General features: G+C 37.2%; 1 protein-coding gene across 2 annotated transcripts in view; it reads right to left on the reverse strand.

The window, feature by feature from the left end:
• plxnb2 (plexin B2) overlaps positions 1 to 21,660 on the reverse strand; it is a 398,065-nt gene that overhangs the window by 101,119 nt on the left and 275,286 nt on the right. For both annotated transcript variants that reach the window (XM_062982295.1, XM_062982296.1), the window contains 5 exons: positions 20,142 to 20,242; positions 15,204 to 15,330; positions 3,387 to 3,537; positions 943 to 1,054; positions 213 to 315 (listed from right to left, as the gene is read on the reverse strand). In XM_062982295.1, the coding sequence (XP_062838365.1) occupies positions 213 to 315; positions 943 to 1,054; positions 3,387 to 3,537; positions 15,204 to 15,330; positions 20,142 to 20,242 (594 nt within the window). The remainder of the gene's footprint in view (positions 1 to 212; positions 316 to 942; positions 1,055 to 3,386; positions 3,538 to 15,203; positions 15,331 to 20,141; positions 20,243 to 21,660) is intronic.

Consider the following 21,660-nt stretch of genomic DNA (forward strand, 5'->3'; position numbering starts at 1 on the left):
CTTTAGTGCAGTGGTTCTCAACCTGTGGGTCCCCAGGTGTTTTGGCCTACAACTTCCAGAAATCCCAGCCAGTTTACTAGATGTTAGGATTTCTGGGAATTGAAGGCCAAAACACCCACAGGTTGGGAACCACTGCTTTAGCGTATTTCAACCCATATATCACCCCCTTAAGTATTTTAATAAGGTCTGTGTATATCAGTTTACAGTTTCACCATGTTTTGTTTAATTGCATCTTGGTCTGGAGAGACATCTTCACAGATATGGTTTTCCCTGTCCCACTGGCAATTCCATCTACTGCTTGCACAAGAAAAGCACCTGCATGGATAAACCATAAAATGAGGGGGAAATTATTATAGTATTTGTCATTTTTATTTGTATTATACAACGATAAATACATCTTTATTTACAGGAATAATAATGTTAATAATATTGAAACTTGCTACCCCATGAACAACCAAGTATCATGCTTCCTTGTACCCCAGCCATAAATTTAGGTGTAATAAAAACAAAAGAAATATCAACTACCAAGTTTAATAGAAATTCAGGAATCTGTACGAATCTTTGGTCCATGGGATGAACAATTGCAGTGATTCCCGTATCTGAGGAAATATGTTTCAACATTGCTTGTTCACTCCCCCTTGGATATCTGAAACTGCTGATAATAGTGAATCCTATACTTTTGGCTATACTTGGGTCAGAAACACACCACAAAATCATGCTGGAGGACCTAGAAACCCACAAACTCTTTTGGGACCGGGGTGGGGGGTGGGGAGTGGATACTATAGATCAAATACAATGGACCAAAAACATCAAGTACTATGTCCACAGAAAGGTTTTCTTCATTCTTTGAGAAAACTGATTTTCAAAGACATTTAATATTTGTATGCAGACGACATGGAAAACATGACTGTAAAGAATTAAGATGAGTAGCTGAATACTTACGGTTGATTTTCACTATGATTTATTGCTTCTCCACAGTCATAAAAAGGATATTTACCCGATGCAAAAAATATATTATCACCAAAGGTCAGATTCAAAGGAACTGAGACATAATCTGCAAAATATTATTAAAGATTAATTTGATTAAGGATGTTTTATAATTTATAGAACATTAATGCTTCAATGTTAACAACTGTACAATATCAATGCCTGCTCAAGATTTTATATAATCTACTAAAACAGTTCTTGAACTTGGTATACAGTGTGACTGTTCAGACTAATTGAAGTTGCATTAAATGTTCAGAAATAAAAGGAAAAAAAGGAGATGGGGAAATATGATAAAATATTTAGAAGTTCCATTATGCCTCTTTGAAAGGGATACATACTCAATTACTGAACATCTTAGTTTGAAAACAAAGAAAAAAAGATGCATTAATTCAGAAAGAAATGTTAAGATCCTTTTTCTTGGAAGCTTTATATTGACAGTATGCACCACTTGTCTCATATAAATTTTACATAAGAATAACATGGATAACGTTAGGATTTCTGAAATAACCAATATGTACTCAAAAAAGTAAGCTAAGTATAGCATTTTTTCAAGGCTGGTCTATAGCATATACTTCCTCTATTAATGGATTTCTAATCTGGATTATTACTGAACTAAGGCTGAATATCTATATATAGAAATTGGAACTTCCTCAGTGAGACTCTGGCTATTCCTCTTAGGGAAATCATTAAACCCCTCTGACAAGCTATTTCACAAGCTATTGAGCAATTTCAAACTCAGCTTTCCTGTAACAGCTTTTTGAAAGAGTGGTGACAGCTTAGATTTAAGCCTACTTTATGAAAAATTCTGTTGAAAATTTCAGGTTGTTTTTCACTTTAGCCAATATTCAAGGGTCATATGAATATTAGACTTTTTTTAGAGGTGACAGTTAATTCCGAGGTCTAGCTTTTAAAAACTGATATTTACAAGGAACACAGATGATTTGTCAAATCGTCTCAGGATAAATGGGTCTGACTGGAAGCAATTGTTATTCATTCCACTGGGACCCACTTACTCAGCGACAACCATCTGTAAAAGAGAGCATTGTGTAGCCAAGTATGTGTTTTTAACTTGACAGAAAAATCTATTTACAGGAAAATCACAGATGAACAAATTTGACAAATCTTGAACAAACAATAGGAATAACATCTTTAAATGCCTGTGTCTTCAAAATCTGGTGGATCCTTGACCTAACCAACAACAAGTAAGGAATAGGAACATACATTGCCTTTGAAACTCACTCCCTGGAGAACCCAGAATGGATCCCTCCTTGGAAATGAAAATTCTCCTACATCAAGAGACTTGTAGGAATTCGACAATAATTGCCTTTTCATGGTGGATTGTGGTGTGCGTGCACACATATATTGTATGTGTGTGTATTGTTTCAATAATTTGTAGGTTACTTTCCAAAACTGGGATGGGATACAAACAGACAACAATAATGTGATCATAAGATATATATAGTGGGGTTTACATACCATATTTACTCGAGTCTAATGCTCACCCTTTTTAGCTAATAGTAAAAAATGATGTGCACATTAGATTTGATGGCACATTAGAATCTTACTGATAAATCCACCTACTTCCAACCATCAGGCAAAACTTGTGTCCCTCTCTCAGGCTGAGGTGAGTTTGTTAGCCTTGGCCTGACTTGGAGGGGGGGGCAGCTTCACGACTGACCTTTTTCATGAGGCCTTCAAAACCAAGGGGGAGGCAGGCAGTGGTATGTCTGAGAGGTAAGACAAAGCCACACTCCTCTGTCTTACTAAGACTAGCCCAAAGAAAGTTTTGAAGCCTTGTGAAGGAGGTTAGTTGGGAACTGCATGAGACTGGCAAAGGGGCATGAGGTGTAGCTTCCCCTTGCCTGTGCCACTGGGCCTGTCATCAGGGAGGCAGGCATGGAAACAATTGATGGTCAAGGGGAAGTAGCACCCCTTCACCAGCCTAGTGCGGTTTCTAACTTGGCCATATTATATTCGACAACAACTTTTTTGTAACGTTCCTCTTCTAAATTGAAGTGCTTATTACATTCAATAGCACATTATGCTTGAATAAATATGGTACTTCCTAGTTGTATGCTGATTCCTATTTTGGCTTTGCAAATTAGGGCTGACCTATGTGCACTATGGCTATTCTGGGGGTTAACACTGCATTTTTACTGCCGTAAGCCAAAGTGTGAATGTGGCAAATTTGGGCAGTGCTTTTCTCTTTCTTCTTAGAAGCATTGACAGCCAATTCTCTTTTAGAGGGAAGCTGCTGTCAATGTCTCCAAGAAAAAAAATGGATTGGAGTGCAGAGCAAAATGGGCTGGAAAAAAGAGCTTGTGCTTTCCCAGCAAATAGTAAAGGTAACCTGCTTCAAACTTTGAAAAGCATAGAAATATATGCCCCTGTCTCTTTACCTTGCCCTTTTGGTGTTGGAGGGATTTCATCAGGGGGTTGACAAATAATAGCCTCTCCTTGCAACTCTGCCTGGTGGACCATGTTTCCAAAGTGACACCAAATCTGGTCATCTTCATTTAAATCTGGTAAAGGGGTTATGGTCAATTCTACCTGGAATCATAAGAAGGAGGTTGATAGAGAGCAAGAATTATGAACAAAGCTATCAACATCTTAGTAGAGGAACTAGACTGAAAGTGTAGCACAGATCAAAGTAAATACAGAAATGGGAGAAAAAAGTGACAACTGCATGCAACTTCTAACACTACAATCAAATCCCTTTCACCCAGCAATTTCCAAAAATGACTTTATCATCCCTGATATAGAAATTGGACCTTGTGCTTGGGGGGGGGGGGGAGGCATAAAGCAAAAGACATGCACAATAACAACAGGTTATTTCTTATTTTAGAGTACTAAATAAAATGAAATTATTCTGATCACAAGATAATAGAAATTGCTGTAATTAACACTGACTAAAATTCTACAATTGAGTCCATCTTCCATTGTGCTAAGATGTTCAAAACGTCTTTCACAATGGTAGCAATTATTATCCATGAGGTTTGTCCCAAGAATAACATAAACATCAAATAACCTGAAATATGCTGAGAAATGTGTGCTTATTCTCAAAAATATCTCCTCAGGAATCATAATAAAGGTCTCTCACTTATAAAGCTGTTAAGAAACCCCCACTCTGTTTTACTACTGACACAAGTCTTAGATTAGAACGTTTTTTAAAAAGTTGATTTAAAATGTATGATTATGACAGTTTTTAACTGATCACGAGATTAGAGGTTACAGGAGTTTGAATAACATGGTAATTTGGGAATGGGCTTTGCAAAAACAGAGAAGTTGGATGAGCTAAGAATATATGCTGATTGTGGATGACGATGGTTCTGTTCCCAGTGCTGTGCTGAATACCGACCTATCATTCTGCAAATTATATTTCCCTCCATATGAAATAATTAGATGTTTTCCTTCCTGATCTCGATGAGTGTTAGAAATTCTGAGAAATGTCTGCGATTACAGAAGCACTCCAGGGCTTTTTAGCTTACCTACCTTTAACAAGGTGACCCAAGGAATATGTGTTATTATTACCATCTTGTGTGCCACTCTCCTGTATTCTGCAGCCTTCCTAACTAAACCTGTTTCCCCAAAAGCCCCTTAGAGGACTTAACCTTTTGGCTTCCCCTCTTGGAGCTTTCTACAGCTGCTGCCTGCTAAATATCTGAAAACCTAGCAAGTGTTGTTATTGCTGTTTAAAAAAAGCAAGGCAAAAGCAACATAGAAGAAGAAAAGGTTATGCTAAAAAAACCCAAAACAACAACAAAGCTTCCATTTTCATGAAAAACCCCAAGAGCCTTCTAAACCTGAACACAGGAGATTTTTCTAGAAACTCCTTGAAGTGAGATGGCAAAACACAGGAGAATGGCACAGGGTTTTCAAAATAAAGAGCACATATAGCTTGGTCACCTAGTTACAATCAAGTAAGTATAGAAACTACATAGCTCTGTACCCTGATACATTTGTCAGAAATTTCCTACAATTTTTAGATAACATTGCTTTTTTCAGTTTATCCTCCAAGCAACTGACGAAATTAATTAGATAGAAAATACTGACACAGAGTCATCTGCTCCTCCTTGTGAATGTTACAAAATAAAAATAATAACTGGAAAGACATGATTTTTAAGGGTAAGAAATCCTTGAGAAGAAGAGTTCTGAACTGAATAATAATAATAATAATAATAATAATAATAATAATAATAATAATAAAACTTTATTTATACCCCACCACCATCTCCCCGTAGGGACTTGGGGCAGCTTACATGGGGTAAAGGCCCCAACAACATGGACGAAATAAACAACAATATAAATACAATTCACAGTATAAAAGATAAAAACAGTAATACAATGCAAAACAAGAATAGAACAGTTAATAGTATCAGTCAACCACCACAAAATATCTCTGCAGCTTTGGACTTAACTCTATAAGAATTTGCATATGGTTGTTTTGTACAGAAAAAAGCATTCTTTTGCATTGAAAAACACTGCTTTCAGCACAGAAAATCTAGCTATTGATTTGGTCTGTAAAAAGTTTATGAAAATTTGTTTTGTACATAAAGCAGGGGTTTCTCCACAGGAAAAAAAGCTTAATTAGTCCAGTCAATACTGATATCTAAAAACATAGTGATGTGTATGAAAAATGATGTTTTCTGTGCAGAAAATATTTTTGTATGTTTGTGCACGAAACAACCACACGTCGCCTTTGTGCCAAATGAGTACTGAACTGCAAATTGTCTTTCAAATAGTCAGAAATGGTAGGCTTTGAAGACTTTCTTGCCATAACACAAAAACTGCTTATTGCTTTGTATGAGGAGAAAATTAGTAAAGAAATTGATCCCTAGCAGCCACAAATACTAGCTAATTAGTCATTTTTCTATGTTGTTTGAAAAGTCCCATCCCAGTGTGTATTGAGGAAAATTGTGCAGTTATACTATGGGGAAGTGAATGGTTTGCACAGGTAGCGGTGGAGTCATCCATTAAAAAATAGAGTATGATTTGGCAGTTCTCAGGAGCTGTCTTATTTCACCTGGAAGAAAGTCTGGATTTCAATGCAGGAGAGAAAAAACCCAGTGTTTCTATAGTCTCGCCAAATGTCACATATTTTCCCCCTCTGTGCTGAAACTTTGGCAAAGATGGATTTAGGCTTTCACATCTTGCCTTAAACCCCTCTTCTCCGAAATAATGCTGCATTTGTGCTCCGCCATTCTTTTTTTTTTCCTCTCCAGCCTCTCTTTTGTGTGGGTTTCTTTCCAGTGCAAATGCAACATCTATTGAACACAGGAGTTATTCAAACTTTTCCAGCATAATTAAAGTGCTTTAACCACACAACAACAATTGCCAGAGGACACAGCAGGAGTCACAAGTCAGGCTGCAAAGAATCAAGGTTCTTGTTTTGGAGAAATAATAAAGACAAACTTTCCCTAAAATACCCTATTCAGAACTGGAAAGATGAAGCAACCCTTTGGCGGCTGAGAGACAGGAGTGAAAAGTTTTCTGACAAAGTTGTGTCTGGTGGCTTCATGAACCTCGAGGGGGGAAATGCCAGCAGAGCATTCAAGTGTTTGATTATTTCTGTGATATAAGGAAACAGGGGACCAGAAAGAAAAAGAGATAACAAAATGGGTTTAAAAGTTTCTTGAATTGACCAGGACAGCTAAAAACACACAGACTTATCTGAACGCTCCCTTTTCGCAATTATTTCCCATTCTGCTATTTCTCTGAAATAGTCTTCCACTACTGTGCCTCTTAAGTAATGGTATGGCCTATTTTTCTTATCTGAGACTGTTTTCCCCTAAGGATATGTGACATTCCTGTGGTGAAAAAATGAACCTTACTAAAAGGTGAGGCTACAGCCAGTGAATGTATAATAGAGTGAGATGGCATAGTGTGCGGTATCGGGTCCTAAAATACATAATAAAACGCTTTTCTTCTTCCCAGCAGTTTCCCTGCAAGCCCTCCCCGCCTGACCATGTTCTTTATTCTAAAAAGTAATAAGGCTTGCTCTATCAATTCACACACTTAATTGGCCTGAAAAAAAACATCACTTTTTAAAGTTGGCATTTAAAATTTTTATCTGGGGACTTCTGAGAAAAAGTGAGAGTAGACAACTGTCACCCAGATATTTTTGGATTGCTATTCCCATGATACCTCCTTGTTGGTTATGAGGTTAGGACTACTGGGAGTAGTTCAAAAGTATCTGTAGGCCTGCACTTCATCCACCACTGATGTAAAGGAAAACAATTTTTAAGAAGGTTGCTTGTTTTCTGGATATGAATCTCAGTACATAACACTACTCTTGTATTACTACCTCACTGTATTTTACTCATGTATATATTTCAAAAACACACTTAATCCTAGCTGATCTTAGAAGCTAAGTAAGGCCAGCCCTGACTAATACTTCAACAGGAGGTCACCAATAGTACCAGGTGCTGCAGGCTATATTTCAGAGGATGGATCTGCAAAGCCATCTCTGAGTATTCCTTGTCTAAGAAAACCTACGAACAGTGCTGAATGTTGCAGATGGCTTGAAATAACTTATGGATGGGGATATGGCATAGAAAAATGCTCACATTTTTCACTTCAAATGCAATCTACACCTAAAAAATGGCACGTTCTGGAGCTGTAGAAGCCTTCTACAGATGGAAAGTTGTCCTCCTTGTTATGAGAGGTGATAAACAAAAAGATTATTTGATATGATAGGATGAGATCTAGAGACTGGAGTAAGAAAGGATTACTGTTCTTCGATTTGTTTCAAATAGCGTTGTAGTGGGTTTTCTCTTCTTTTCTAAAGTGTTTGTTTTGTGTACAGAAAACAATGTTTGCTGTTGATGATGGAGTGCTTTTTGACTCTTTCTGCAAGGAGAATGGAATCTTTCTATTGCTGCAGCTACATAAATAGCACTTTGCACAAATGATTTTATGGTATCTTTTCTCCCAACAGAAATCATTGGGTTGTAGAGGAAATGTGATCTTCAGTCTACTGTTTGGTTTCCTGATATTAGGTTAAAAGAGGGATTGTAATGGGAACACAAGATAGCATTAGGTTTCAAAACAGATCCTGCACTGGAACATATTTTACTTTGTCTAGAGACCTTGATTCAAATCTCTGCATTAGAAGAAACTCAGTTTCTAGCCATGGAGAAAGCATAACCTCCTATCAGTATTATTTTTCAAAAAACAGTACTATGTTTTATTTATGTCATATTGGTTTAATCTTCTGAATTAAACCAAATGGTTATTTAATTAATTTTCAATTTTTGTATAAATATTTTAAAAAGTGTACCCTGTTTTTAAAATATGTCCATAAGCTGCCTTGATCCCTTACAAAGAAAAAGGTGGGATATATATATATATATATATATATATATATATATATATATATATATAAAAAACAAATAACAGGCTCTGAAAGCTGCATGATCCTGCAGGATTGTAGAATACAAGTGAGAGAGATGCTGTGAATTTTTTGAACAAACTGCAGAATGCAGTTCTACTAATTCTTTCACGGTTGAACAAACAAGTTCTTTCCATAGTGCTGTTATGTCCTCATGATGGGTTATTGAGGTTGGGGGAATAGCAGAAGGAAATGGCAGTTAAATGGAATTCTCAAGCAACCAACAAACAAATAGAAGAACTAATAATTGAAATAAAAAAACTGTGTTATAATACTATAAAACATTAAAACAGTTTAACGTTAAGTTTTACTTTGTCTTAATTTGCTTTAAATTATTATATTCAATATTAATATCTCGTTAATACAGAGTTTATGGTATAATATGGGGTATAGTACAAATTAGGCCTATTTTAATGGTAATTTTCAAGCAACTACAAACTACATTTATTTGGCATTTGCCAATCCCTATAGATGCCAGTTAACTGCAGTGGTTCCCAACATGTGCTCCACGGAGCCCTAAAACCTTGTGTGCACTTCCCAGGGGCTCTATAGCCGGTCCAGGAAAATAAAATAAATAAATATTGAATGAAATTAAAGAATAAGAAACAAAAAGTAAAATCAAAATAAGAAATTACATTCTGAACAGAAATTTCCCAAGCTGAATTTTGTCCCTCTTCTAGCAGAGGATACTTGGCCATTCTGCTTCCACTACTTCCAAAATGATTGTAGCCTGAATTTTTAAAAATACAATTTTATTGCATTGACATTGAACCATTGTTTAGATATTTCTTTATTTCACATTCCCTTACTATATATCTCCCTTTCCTCTCCCCATAACACTACTCCTAAACACCATTAACTTGTAAGACACAGGGAAAGCCTAAGGGCTCCGCCATAGAAATTGATTCTAAAAAGGGCTCCATATGTCAAAAGGTTGGGAATCACTAGTATAATGTACTAGCTGTGCCCGGCCATGCGTTGCTGTGGCGTTGTCTGGTGGTGTTGGTGAGAAATTTGAGTTAGTGGTGGTATTGAATGTCTGTTGTATGGTTGTCTTTATGTTTAGTATGTATTTGGTTGTTTGTGTAATGTGAAAGTGGTGAGAGTAGAGGGGGTCTTTGTCGCTGTGTAGTATTGTATAGTATGCATACGTTGTCCAAGTGTTGTGAATGGTTAGATTGTGTCTTGGTGCATAGTAGAAAGGGTTGGGGTGGATGGCCGTTAGGGGTGTCTCCAAATTATTTGGTGATATAGTTCTATGATTATTATTATTATTGTTGTTGTTGTTGTTGTTGTTGCTGTTATCATCATGATTATTATCTTTATTATCATCTTTATTATTATATTGTGGGTGGATGGCCATCTGTCAGGAGTGTTTGGATTGTGTGGTCTTGCATGGTAGAAGGAGGTTGTACTGGATGATTCTTAGGGCTGTCTGGAAACATGAGGATTCCGTGATATTGTTATTAGTATTATTATTATCAAGAGGCTGTATGGCCATCTGTTGGGAATGTTTGGATTGTGTTCTCCATGGCAGGAAGGGATTGGACTGGATGGGCTTTAGGGGTCTCTCCTATCTCTGTGAGTGTAGGATTCTATTATTATTTTTATTGTGGAGATTGTGGAGATATTGGATGGCCATCTGTCAGGAGTGTTTGGATTGTGTGGTCTTGCATGGTAGAAGGAGGTTGTACTGGATGATTCCTAGGGCTGTCTGGAAACATGAGGATTCCGTGATATTGTTATTAGTATTATTATTATCAAGAGGCTGTATGGCCATCTGTTGGGAATGTTTGGATTGTGTTCTCCATGACAGGAAGGGGTTGGACTGGATGGCCTTTAGGGGTCTGTCCTATCTCTGTGACTGTAGGATTCTATTATTATTTTTATTGTGGAGATTGTGGAGATATTGGCTGGCCATCTGTCAGGAGTTTGTGGAAGAGATAAGCAAACACTCTAAAGGTTCAAAACATAAAAAGAGATGTGACATGTAAGGGCCACAGAAATAGTCAGGCCTCTCTGAGTATAGAGCTATCTTCTTTCTATGTGAAAAAGATAAGCAAATACTATGAAGATTCAAAACATAAAATGCACTATGTTATTTAGAGCATCATGTGCAAACATTATTACCTGAGAGTTAACAGTAATAATGAAAATAATAAGTACAGTCAACTGTTGTAATTCACAGTGGTATCTTCCAGACTGTAATGTTTAAAGGAAACTGTAAGGGTTGCCAAATCCAATTGGAGTCTTGTTTAAATAGTGGAGACTACTTGATATGTTTTGACTTTAGTCCACATTTAAGCCTTGATAATTACAGTTTCATTTAAACATTACAGTCTGGAAGATAGTACTGTGAATTACAACAGTTGACTGTACTTATTATTTTCATTATTGTTGTTAACTGTCAGGTAAGAATGTTTGTACATGATGCTCTAAACAATATAGTGCATTTTATGTTTTAAATCTTTATAGTATTTGCTTAACTTTTTCACATAGAAAGAAGATAGCTCTATACTCAGAGAGGCCTGACTATTTCTGTGGCCCTTACATGTCACATCTCTTTTTATGTTTTGAACCTTTATGGTGTTTGCTTATCTCTTCGACATTGTCTAGTATAGACATTTGTGTGTATTTATCATCTGTCAGGAGTGTTTGGATTGTGTCCTCCTGTGTGGTAGAAGGAAGTTTTACTGGATGATTCTTAGGGGTCTCTGCAAACCTTAGGATTGTATGATGACGTTGTTATTATTACTATTATTATTATTATTATTATTATTATTATTATTATTATTATTATTATTGAGAGGCTGGATGGCCATCTGTTGGAAGTGCTTGGATTGTGTCCTGCATGGCAGATCGTGGGAGGTGTTAGCTGGCCCTGATTGTTTAGTGTCTGGCATTCCCCTGTTTTAAAAGTGTTGTTTTTTATTTGGTGTTGTGATTTTAAGCTTGTTAAAATATTAGGAGTCAGATTGTGTTGATTGTCATGGCTCATAGCATATATTTAAAATATCGAGTATTAAAATGGGTTGGATATTGTAGAAGGTTGGCTAAGGTTGTATAGTGGAGATAGATTCGGATGATGGGCGGGCGCTAGGACCCAGCGGACAGCTTTTTCCCATTGCCTGCCTTTCCTCTTGCCGGCCGGCCATTATGCTTTCTCTTTCCCTCCTGGCATGGCTCCTGATGGTGCGTTGTGGGTTCTGTCCATGTGGAGGTGCGTGACGTGATTTTTTTGTTGTTTCCACCTTAAGGCGTGGATGATGGGTTGTGTTGTCAAATTTCGAGGTTGGGGGGCCTTTACTTTTGTTGTTTTGCTTGGTGCCGTGATTCCATCACCCTTTTATATATATGGATTACACTGTTGTGGTGTTTCTATTTATTTATTTTATTTACCACATTTGTACCCTGCCCTTCTCACCTGAAGGGGACTCAGGGCAGCCTTACAACAGGTAGTCATTTGACGCCATGCACATATATATCCGTAAAATAAACAATTACAATTAAAACCCAAACAGTTAAAACATCAATGATTAAAATATCAACTAAAATCACGCAATCCAAACCATAATCCAGGGCCAGTACATTTGTCAGTCACATTATTTCATGATCACTTATTGCATTGCTCCCATTACTGGTCAAAGGCTTGGTCACAAACCATGTCTTAAGTTTTTTCCTGAAGGTCAGGAGAGAGGGGGCTGATCTAATTTGCTGGGGAGAGAGTTCCATAGATGAAGGGCCACCACTGAGAAGCCCTGTCTCTTGTCTGCATCAGTCATGCCTGCGAAGGTGGTGGGGCCTCCCCGGAGATCTTAACCTCCGAGGTGGATCATAGAGGGAGATACGTCCAGACAGGTAAGCTGGGCCGGAACCATTTAGGCCTTTATAGGCTAAAGCCAGCACTTTGAATTGTGTTCAGTAGCAGACTGGCAGCCAGTGGAGCTGATGTAACAGTGGGGTTGTATGCTCCCTGTAGCCACTCCAGTGAGCAATCTGGCTGCCGCCCATTGGATCTCATAATGCTTCTGAACAGTCTTCAAAGACAACCCCATGTAGAGCGCATTACAGCAGTCTATTCGGGATGTAACCAGAGTGTGGACTACTGTTGCCATGTCTGACTTACCAAGGTATGGGCAAAACTGGCTCAAAAGTTTTAATTGTGCAAAAGCTCTCCCTAGTTACCACCGAGACCTGGGGTTCCAGGCACAGCAATGAATCTAGAACTCCCAAGCTGCGAACCTGAATCTTCAGGGGGAGTGTAAACCTATCCAACACAGGCTGTAACCCTATACTCTGTTCGGCCTTTCAGCCTTACTATTCTTCATAAGCTTTTTGTTTAAGAATCCTTTCTTAGTAAATACCAGCATGGTAGTGATTTGGAATAAATGGCCCTTGTCATGCCTTCCAATTCTAAAACTTGAATGACAGTAAATTCATAGTGTTGCCATGAGTCAGAAGGCATATTTTCATTTGTGTGTCACATATTATCTGTATAAATCTAATGTTTTGAAATGAAACCCAGAAGTACAGTTTTGAGTAAACATGAAGGTTACTGTCACTGTTTCAAAGACTTAATTTATCTTAATTGGTGTCAAGTCAGCTTTAGCTTATGGTAAACCTGTAAATGAGACGTTTCCAAGGTACTCTGCTATTAACAGCCTTGTTAAGTTCTTGGATACCCAAAGCAGTGACTTCCTTAATGAGTCTATCTCTATATAATGCATTTTTCTCTTTTCCTACTGCCTTTCATTTTACCAGTCATCTTTAATTTGTCTAAAAAGAAATACATATCTACATTTTTGTGTGCTTCTGGAATAACACATTCCAGAAGGCAAAATATATGGCTAAAGATATGCCTTCTGGAATGTGTTATTTTCAGGAGAAAGCAGAAACAGCTATGAGGAATATAATTCCAGATGATATTCAAATTCAGGCTCAAATTCTGGAGTAGGATTTGTATGTATCACAGTTAATCAGTCAGACTTGTTAGTTAAAATGACCCATCATAACTATCATAATTGCAGCTGGTATTTGAACCAAAAATAAGTATTCTGCTTATATAAATCCCTCTTCTGTAATTTCAGGCCCCTTCCACACCGCCATTGTATAATGCCTGTTGAACTACGCTATATGGTCAGTGTAGAGCAGGCATAGGCAAACTTCGGCTCTCCAGGTGTTTTAGATTTCAATTCCCACAATTCCAAACAGCCAGTAAGATGGTTAGGATTTCTGGGATTTGAAGTCCAAAACACCTGGTGGGCTGAAGTTTGCCCATGCCTGGTGTAGAGTGCAGACTAATTCCATTGAATTGGATTATATAACGTGGATTATATAACAATATATTCCAGTTCGATCTGTGTTATAATGGCAGTATAGATGGGGTCTCAGTTTAGGTTACAAACCAGAATGGCAAACCAGTACTAGTTTGCAGTCAGACCATGGTTTGAGTGCAAAAATCCAAAGGTTGGCACTAAGATAAATGGAGAAGACAAGGAGGAGTGCATGGACATGATTATTTTTGATTCTGTACACTGTGTTTTATTCAGAATTAGGCCCATAACTATCCCGAGCAGTGCTTCTTAGGCTATCAGATGTAGGGAAACCAGCATCCCCCGCCCCCCTTGGACCAGGATCACATTTATGGCTTTTGGCTACAACTGTTTCTTTCTTTCCTGGATACTTGTGAATTGGCACTTTGAGGCACAGCAATCTACTGTAGTATTAATTATCCTAACAAAAACATGAAATGTGTGAGTAGATCACAAACACATCTTCATACAAACCAACTCCATATAAAATAAGCTTTGTATTTTATCTGCATCTGGACTTTTTTTGGGAAAATGTATTTTGAGATTTTTGGCAGAAATTAGTTATTTTTCTCTAAGAAAAAGATTGCAGCACGAGACAGGAAAACAATATGCCACAAACTCAGTACTATAGGGAAATACAGTACTTCCTTTAGAAGACTGCAAATGAGGGGTGGGAAAATATCAGACTTGCTGGATCTTCATTATCTTTTCTTTATACAGAACACCATGAACTACAAATTGGTGCACAAAATAGCAGAACCAGCAAGACCCTGCAATGAAAGAATAATAAGGCCAAGAATTTGCTTTTGAGTACCAGAATTGAACTGAGCTCACCATATTGCCACACAGAAGTCCATTCCTTATTACCCACCAATCTTTCTTCAGCAAGAATTAGTTTGTTCCTGGTATTATTCAGCAACCGACAGTTGCATATTTTAGTAAACAGGATTGTTAATAATGGTGTTTTGTAGGGTTCTCATTCATAGGTTTTCCATAAGTCAAAATCAACTTAATCACTATTAATTATAACAAAGAACTTCAAATCACCCACAATGGATTCCTATCCCCCTTCTGTTCATGTATTACAAAGCAATCATTCACATAAGTACAGTAGAGTCTCACTTATCCAACATAAACGGGCTGGCAGAATGTTGGATAAGCAAATACGTTGGATAATAAGGAGGGATTAAGGAAAAGCCTATTAAACATCAAATTAGGTTATGATTTTACAAATTAAGCACCAAAACATCATGTTATACAACAAATTTGACAGAAAAAGTAGTTCAATATGCAGTAATGCTATGTAGTAATTACTGTATTTACGAATTTAGCACCAAAATATCACAATGTATTGAAAACATTGACTACATAAATGCGTTGGATAATCCAGAACGTTGGATAAGCGAGTGTTGGATAAGTGAGACTCTACTGTATATCCAATCTATAGAATTCTTTACATCGGTGGTTCTCAACCTGGGGTCCCCAGATGTTTTGGCCTTCAACTCCCAATTTACCTTGCCTGGGGCTCTCCGGCTCATATTTTGAGGGTTAGCACTTGTAATATTCAAACAAACACCTTCTGGGCTCCAGAGCCAATTTTTAGCCCTAGCCGATCTTTCACAGTCTTTCTTCCTCGTGCATCTGAAAGAATGAATAGTATTTAAATAATATTTAATAATCAGTATACTTAACAAAAAAAACTTTCAAACACATGTGAAATCACAGAGGGTGTGCAGCACAGAATGTGTGCTAAATATTCCTTTCTTTCTTTTTTCTTATTGTTGCTTATGACAACATAATTACCTGTGTACACTTTCAATTCACATCAGTAAACGTACAAATATTTATCTTAAATGCAATTTATATACCAATGAAAAACCTACCAATATTCAAGAATGATATTAACAGAAATGATATTTGGCATCTTAAAAATTAAATTATTCAATGGGCTATATAAATTTGAATTAACACATGTTTGTTTAACACATGGATGAGTCAAGTGTAACCCTTCACATATTGCTGGACTACAACTCCCACTGGCCCTTGCCAGCATGCTCAATTCTGAAAGCACAGTATGAGCTTAATGCCTGGGTTATGGCCCAGTTCCATAGGAAAATGTATTACTCGTAATGTGGTAGAAATCATATATTTAAATTAAATTAAAAATCGTGGCAGAGACAGTGAAAACTACATTTATAGGAACCTAGCAATGCTAAGATAGCATATACCTGGAATGAATTTGTTTGCTTATTGAGGGCCACGATGGTAAACTCTTTTCAGGAGCCCAAAACACCCAATTGCCACAACCTACCAGCCACAAAACATTAAGTCCCATTAAAAGGATGAAATCTCAATCTTTTAACTGTTTTTCTGAACAAACATTTTGAGTGCATCTACACGTATAATTAATAATTTGACATCTTTTAACTGTCATGGTTCAATGCTATGGAATCCTAGGATTTGTAGTTTGCAGCAGTACTTAGCCTTTAGTCTTCTCTGCCAGTGTTCGTTGGCAGAGAAGCCTACAGACCTTGCAAGACTTCAACTCTCCTGATTCCATAGTGCTGAGCCATGGCAGCTAAAGTGGTGTCAAACTGCATTAATTTTTACAGTGTAGACATATCCTTAGTCATCTTATAAGCAGCTTCTGAACAGCTCACGATATTGTCTGTAATACATTAAGATCATTTTAACATTGTTTAAAATATCGGCAATAACATTTTAAGTTCTGTATTTTATGGCAACCGGATGTCTTTTGGTTCTACAAGATTGTTTTATATCTCCCTGTAATTCAGTTATATGATCATGGTTAGCATTATGCTGACTTGCTGCTTCAGTTCCAATCACTTTGCTTTATGATTTTATTTTTGACTGCCCTGTGTAGCATACATGGTTTTAATTGTTCAACACAAAGGTTATCAGGGAGGGAGGAGAACTGTGGTTATCAGTTGACATATCTAGATTGAAAATTAATATGCCACTGCATGTCTGCATTGAACTCTTGATGGCATGAAACTGCCAAAGTAACTATTTGTGAGCTGCTTTGAAAGTCTTTTTGGATGAAGAGTGGGGTATACATGTCCTGACCTAAACAAACAAACAAACACTTGAGGATACTGGAACATGCCATAGAAAATGGAGCTTAACTATTTTTCAGATTTTGCAACTCTGTAGCTTGCCAGTATTTCACACATTAAAATTCTTAAATAATACAATTTTCAGAATGAGTCATGAGATTTCCCTCTGTGTACTGAACAATTGATGACCAACAATGACATAGTGATCCAGATGAATAGATTTGGTTTACTATGTCATTGTTGGTCATCAACAAGGGCCACTTAATTTGACCTAGAAATCTATTTAACTAAGTTATACCTGAATGTAACTAGTAAGGAAGGTAAGGAACCTAATATGGGTCTGGCTGAGGGTCAGGTGTCTATCTATGGCCATCTCTGGCCCCCTCAGCATTTCTGATTCTGAAGGGTAATCCAATGGTTACTAAATTCACCCAGCCTTTCTTTGGAAGGTGAACCTCAGTTCCTCCCTCCCAAGATGCTGGACTTCCAGGTCATCACAGCACACAACTTGCCAGACCTAAGACGGCCAATCAAGAGTGCTACCCTTCACCAAAAGGGTGGCAAGGTGTACACCAAACTCTTATATTCTCCCTATTCTCCCTCAACTGTCATTCAATACTAGAAAAGCACTAGTTGCAAGAAAAAGTTGCCATTTGTAATATCCCTTTTCCAGGATATTCCCCCAATGTCTTCCAATATTCAGTGGGCTCTATGCCCATGGAACAAGTTCTCAATGAGCTGTTTGGGGAGAGAAGGTCTCAATATTAGATCTTTCATCCCTTAAAATATTATTTTGTCTTTCTTCAAACAGGTAGTCTCTCTGCCCAAGCTGATTGTTGTGTGGATGGTGCTACTTGACAGCATAAGAACTAACATTCAGAGTGTCATTATTACCTCCAACCAAAACAGGACATTTGCCAACAAAGACTATTCACATTTCATATAATGAGGTCAAGAATCCTCAACAGAAAACTTATGCGGGAAGCTGATAGCTTCCAGAAGCATGCAGCAATGCTGATAAATTCATAAGGAATTGGAGTTTCTGATTCAAATTAAAACCAATGGTTTGGGGGCACACAGTAGTGCTGCATTTCAAACCTGCATGCATAGGCTTCATGTCAAGTTTTTAGGTAATTTTACTGAAGTTGTTTAAATGTTTAGAGAGGAAGCCAGGTCCCTGAAATCCATCTCCTTCCTATAATTAAGTAAACTTGGTGTGCCAATAGCATGCATTTCATATCACAAAATCCCATATGGTTCCTCTATGGGGTTAATTAACCTGGAAGTTGGAAGGTGAATTGCATGACTTATACCTATACCTATTCCCTGTACCTATTAAAAATAAGCCTAGAGACATTCAAAAGGTTTGGCTCAGCAGATTTTAAGCTTATTTCCGAAGTATAAATTAGTTACCAGGAGTGATAGTCAGCCAAGTGGTAACTATTATGCCAGTGTGTTCAGTGACAGGTTAAGGTGAGGCAACAATCTACAAACAGTAAAAGGTGATGGATTAATGTCCCCAGCCATGTAAAGCTTGCAAGTTCACCCAATTGACTGTGTGTTTTAAAATACGGTACATCTCTAATGAATTGTAGTAAATGATATAGCTCAAAAACAACCAATTGTAAGGGATAATAAGGAACAAGCTGGGCATGTAGATATTCCAAAGGGAGAAAATCAATTTGGAATGAAAAACTTGCTGTTCTTCCTAAATGCTGTTTATTTTGGCATAGAATTTGTATTGTAGATTGGTCTAAATCCAGCTGTTAGTACTAGCTACTCTAGAGCCACTGAATCAATGGAACTTACATCAATACTGATTTATGAAGTTCCCAATGGTATAGTTTGCATTAGCAACTGGATTTAAACTACTGCCTTCATTCATTATTAAACATAATATATTTATATATAAAACAAAATTAAGACCAGCTTCATTTATTGACTATCTCAACAGTCATTTAATTTTGGCTGAGTGGGAATTCAAATACAGGTCTCCAGCGTCTTAGTTCAATACTTAAACAACTACCCTATTCTGGTTCTTGATATATTTTTTTAAATATCGACGGTCCCATTTTATATGGACTGTTATGCAGAAGGCCCCATTCTTAGTCCCTGGCATCTCTAGATAAGCCTGGGAAAGATTTCTGTCGGAAACCTGGAGAATCACTGCAAGTCAGAATAAACAATACAGAGCTAAAATGCCAAAGGTGTAACTCATAATTGGGCAGGACTTGCTTATTTTTAGGTATTGTGGATACTTGTGAAAAAAGTTCGCAAATGTTAATTTTCCTCCACAGGTGCTACATATTTAATATGCAGAAGTCCAACAACAGAAGACAGTGTATCTGAAGATTGAAGTCTGTTTCTTAGAAACAGTAAAATGTTCAGCTTTCTATCAGCAAATTTCTCTTCCTCATAGCTACCAGCCAATCTCTAGTCCCTTGGATATAAGCTTTGAAATATTTGGGGCATGTCAAATATTGTACTGAAAGGCAAGTGAGGCATTTCCAACTCATTTCAACACTCCTACAATTTATATGTTCAGAGCAATGCCTGCTGGAGCTGGAGTAACTAGATCTCTTCCTGTGTTTTCACCACTAAAAGTCTCTCCGGAAACTTTAGAAACAATTTTGATCACACTTTGAAGGGTTAGTGTTAAGAAACCAATTTGGATATTGGGAAAAGCCCTCCCAGCTTATAGTAAAGTGCTATCCCTTCCACAAATCATCCCTCATTATCACTTGGTAGGGACACCCAAGTTTTTTTTTTAGAAAAAGTTTAGATACTTGCTTTTTAAGCATTACCAAAGATAAATAAATTGGGAACAGATACGGTGCTTCATTTTTCTAATTACTACTCCAGGATTATTTTTGTCTTACTATATTCAACAGAACTAAAGATGTAGCTAGTAAAATAGATATCCTTCACATTTACAGGCAGTGTTTTTGATACAGACAGTCCCTTTTTGCCTCCTGAAAAATGCAGATGTGTAACATAGTCTTTAGAATGGATGAAAAGTTGGACACAGCCCGCTCCAATGATTTTGAGCACCTTTTTGCCATTGGACTGGTGGCAGTAAGGGATGTTTAAGGGTTAAAGTACTAGAATAAAACTAACACTAGATAAATGCTAGATGTTCACCAGCTGTGGCTTGGCAACCACCATTTTAATGCAAATTATATACAAGTTATACAGACAAAATATGCAAATTAGTTTCTTCCCTGCAGCTCATTATATGTGGTAATTTGCAATGAAGAATTTTTCTAGTTCTGGTACAAATGCTTTGAAGACATTATTCAGCATGCATGATACTGTAAAAAGAATTAGTTTGCATAATATAATAAACCCCTCCTATTGGTACTCTACAATACTCACTTTCCTTCTGTCACACACCAGCCACAGTAAGGATCTTGGGCTTGGATGCACTGATTACAAGATGAGTAACTAGCACATTCTTGGACAGGTAAGCGAAAGACCTAGTAAGAAAAAAGAGGGATAAATAACTAGCAAAACTGTAAGAGGCTTCTAATTGGAAATCAGAAAACTCTGTTGGCGATTTACATATAACCTCTCGTGCAACATGTTTCATACTCTTCTGGTCAATTCACCATTTGACTCATATACTCTTTGTAAACTGAAGCAAATTCCCCTCCAACATATATTCTCCATCCAATGCAGCAAATGCATGTTGGGTTGGTTGTGATGAACACATATTTAGTTTATTTATTTACTGCATTTTCACCCCGCTCTATCTCACCCCGAAGGGGACTCAGAGCAGCTTCCAAGTTGGCAATAATTCAATGTCACAACAAACGTAAACATACAAATATAATAAAAACCATACATTAAAATCAGTAAAAAAAAAAATAATAATCATGGCATATCAGTACATATCATGTGGCTTATGTGAGGCAGTGTACACCCAATGATTGCTAATGCATAGATTTGGTGGGCCTGCAAACCCTTAGGGCATAATTAAATTTACACTTACAAACTGCTTGAGGATTAGGTATTTGCTCTCCTAATGTTCCTAGTTGTAATTACAAGTTTCAATTACAAGCAGCTGCAACTAGTCTCTAGTTTTCATTTTAACAGGAATGCCAAGAGAAGGTTACACTTCCCTTACAGTGTTTTTTTTTTCTGATAAAGGCTCCCTTCCCAAGAACTGTAATTTATCTTGTTCGGAAAGATTACGGGTATGAATCTTCCTGGAAAATATAACAACTAGAGATCCAAATACCAGGATCAGCTTTACCGTTAAGCAGTGAAAAGGTTTTCCTAATCAATAGATACTGGAGGTGGTTATATGGAAGAGATGACCGTGGGTACCCTGAATTAGCCTGATGTCTCTAGGTAAAGTAGAGGATGTTTCCCATCCCCAGTGCTGAAGAAAGATACAACAGCCAACCAGCCAGCTTTTAAATGAAAATAGAAAAGGTACCATCTTATTCCACAGTTCAGTCCCCAGGCAAAATATATTTGCTTGATCTTGCCAATTCTGCATCATGTGTTCATGTGGATAATTTACAGTACTGTGAGACTCTATCACTCACACATTCTCTTCATGATGAAGGATTTGGGACAGCCACATTGTAGTGTAGCTGACAGATAGGACCGAGTTCCTCCTGAATTTGTGCATAACCCACATGGTCCATGTAACAAGTGCCATAGGACGTTATAGCAGAGCATATTAAAAATAGAAACTGTAGAAAGAAATTTCTCGCTCTTTAAACTAACCGAGTTTAAAGGTTGAATCTCTTTAGAAGTATAACTTTGCATGTTTGCAATTTTTCCCCTTCATCACTACTAAAATAGACTTAGCACTTTATGATTTTATGTTAACATAAAATTGTATGAACAGTATTTCTCACTAGTTCAGTTAAAAATAATCAGG

This window comes from Anolis carolinensis, chromosome 5 (assembly GCF_035594765.1).
Source record: "Anolis carolinensis isolate JA03-04 chromosome 5, rAnoCar3.1.pri, whole genome shotgun sequence".
NCBI lineage: Eukaryota > Metazoa > Chordata > Lepidosauria > Squamata > Dactyloidae > Anolis > Anolis carolinensis.